Below are 2549 nucleotides of genomic sequence, written 5' to 3' on the forward strand. Positions count from 1 at the left end.
ACACCCTCTTCTGGCCCCTGAAGGTACTGCACACTCACAGAGCAAAGACACACAGAGTAAAAGTAAACTTTAACAGAGAAATGAAGCTGGGCAGGGTGGCGCACACCTTTAATCTCAGCACTCAGGAGGCGAAGGCAGGTGGATCTCTGTGAGTTTGAGGCCAGCCTGGTCTACAAAAGGACAGGCTCCAAAGCTACAGAAAAACCCTGTCTTGAAAAACCTAAATAAATAAATAAGAAATGATAATCACCTCAGGACAGCTTCCTTTCTACCCTTTGAAGCCCAATCTCAATTTCTGTTCTCTCTGACATTTTCCTAGACTGAACAGGAAGTGGCTTCATGAAGAGTAGTCCCAAATACATTGCTGTTACCTTCAAAACCTCTTTCCCTAAAGGCGAATCTCATAAAAGAAGTATGTGACTTTATTATATTTATTATTGTGTGACTAAACACAAATGCAGGTTTGTATCTACTCAATCTGGGTTCCAGTTTCCTCTAAGAATAAAGAAGCAAGTGGGTGGTGGGATACACTGTTAATCCCAGTCCTGGGGAGGCAGAGGCAAGTGGATCTCTGAGTTCAAGGCCAGCCTGGTCTACAAATGGAGTTCCAGGACAGCTAGGGCTGCACAGAGAAATGTCGTCTAGAAAAAACAATATAAAAACATTTTTAAAAAATGATATAAAAGCATGTTAAAGCACCCATCATATACCAGAGTGTAACAGGCATTGATTTCTATGTCCCTTCACAGACACGCTGGGAGAATGGCATTGTCTGTTTTAGTAGCTGAACTAACCAAAACAAGTCTTGCCCACCAAGAACCTCATAATAAGCTGAGGGACAAGGGCTAGGTCTAAGATCCGCTAGCTCTTTGTGATGATGTAATCCCGAAAGCCCTTGGGACTTCGCTGCATGATCTCATGGAACCAGCCTTCCAGGCGAGCACGCAGCACCTGAATGACAATGACAGGGGTCAGTCCCAGCCCATCTACAAGGTATATCACTAAACGTTTGCACAGCACACAACAAGTCCAGACCCGCGGTGTCTTTAGTGAGGGGGCGAAGACCAGGGAGTAGCTAGCGAAGCCCACACAGTACCACCGTTGCTACCCACGCTGGACTCGGGCCCAGGACCCGTCCGTCACTAGCCCCTCCGCTGCGGCCGGGGGTGGGCTGTCTGCGGCCTCCCAGCTGAGGGGCTACTCACCATGTTCTTAGTGAGCTGGTCGCTCTTCTCCAGGCTGTCTCGGATGAAGGACAGCGTCTCCTCCTCCTGCAAGGATTGGAGAGGACGACGTCACCCCGAGCCAGCGGAGGGAGGAGCCTACCACCGCCCGCCCCCACGGCCTACCCCCACCCGCGTCTCTCCTCCCCTCCCGCCCCCGACAGTCCACGCCCTGGCGCCCTGGCGCTCTGGCTTCACTTTCTCCCCTGCTTCACCTTCTTCAGCTTGTCCTCGATTTCCCGCCGTCGGGCGGAAGCCTCCTGCGGTGGGATCATCGCAGCGGACAGCCCCGCTCCCACTCCCCGCTGACTTCGCTCAGACGCCCGCTCGGCTTCCGTCCCGGTCACACCCACTTCCGCCCTCCGCCCCGCCCCCCTGGACGCTCTGGTGGCGCCATGTTGGGAGTGGCGAGCTGAAGTGTGTACCTGTCGCCCCGCCCCTCACGAATGTGCTGCGGGCTGAAGCCATCTTGAGTGTGGCTGGAATTGCTGGCTCCTGACGTCTGAGACAGCTCTGCCTGCTCCTTTGAAAGACAGACCCCTGCTGGGAATGCTGGCTCACACTTCCCGCTCTGGGAGACTGAGGCAGGAGGTCATCCATCAGTTTGGGTTACATTGTAAATATCAGGCTAACCTAGGCTACAGCGTCAGACTCTGTCCCCAAACCAAAAAGCAAGAAAACAAAAATTGCACCTGATTTATTTGAGACAGTTTCTCTATAGTTTTGAAACTGGCTATGTAGACCTGGCTGACCTCTGCCTACCGAGTGCTGTTAGATTAAAGGTGTGCGCCACCAAACCCAGCTCACCTGATTTAAAATAAAAAAGATTTAATGCATTTATTTTTGTGTTTCTGTGTATGAGAGCATACACATACTATGGAGTGGGTATACAGGTCGGAGTCAGTCTTCTCTTTCCCATGTGTAGGTCCCAGAGGGATTGAATTCAGGTGCCAATCTTGGTGGCAAATGTCTTAATCTACTAAGCTATCTCACCAGGTCATGGTTTATTTATGGTGTGTGTGGGGGTGGGGGGTCGGGGGGTGTCTTGCCTACATGTATGTGAAGTCTTTGTGTGCCTGGTTCCCTGGAAGGACAGAAGAAGGCATCAGATCCCCTGGAACTGGAGTTACAGTTGTGAGATGCCATGTGGGTGCTGGGAACTGAACTGAGGCCTCCCTAGAAGAACACTAAGTGCTCTTAACTGCTGGGCCACTTTCCTGAGCCCCTGATTTATGATAAAAGCTCTGGATGAGGTGACAAGTTTGTTTGCCCAGATCACACGCTAAGGGTCATGTCTGGAGACTGTTTGCCCAGATCACACGCTAA

The 2549-nt window shown here is 51.4% G+C and overlaps 1 protein-coding gene across 1 annotated transcript in view; it reads right to left on the minus strand.

The window, feature by feature from the left end:
• The window catches only part of Exoc7 (exocyst complex component 7), a 15703-nt gene extending 14157 nt beyond the window's left edge, over nt 1-1546 (minus strand). Inside the window, 2 exon segments of the mRNA XM_026780084.1 lie at nt 1144-1271; nt 1439-1546. Coding sequence (XP_026635885.1) covers nt 1144-1271; nt 1439-1498 — 188 coding nt within the window. The 5' untranslated portion in view covers nt 1499-1546.
• Between the last annotated feature and the right edge of the window lie 1003 nt (nt 1547-2549).

This window comes from Microtus ochrogaster, chromosome 7 (genome assembly GCF_000317375.1).
Source record: "Microtus ochrogaster isolate Prairie Vole_2 chromosome 7, MicOch1.0, whole genome shotgun sequence".
Lineage (NCBI taxonomy): Eukaryota > Metazoa > Chordata > Mammalia > Rodentia > Cricetidae > Microtus > Microtus ochrogaster.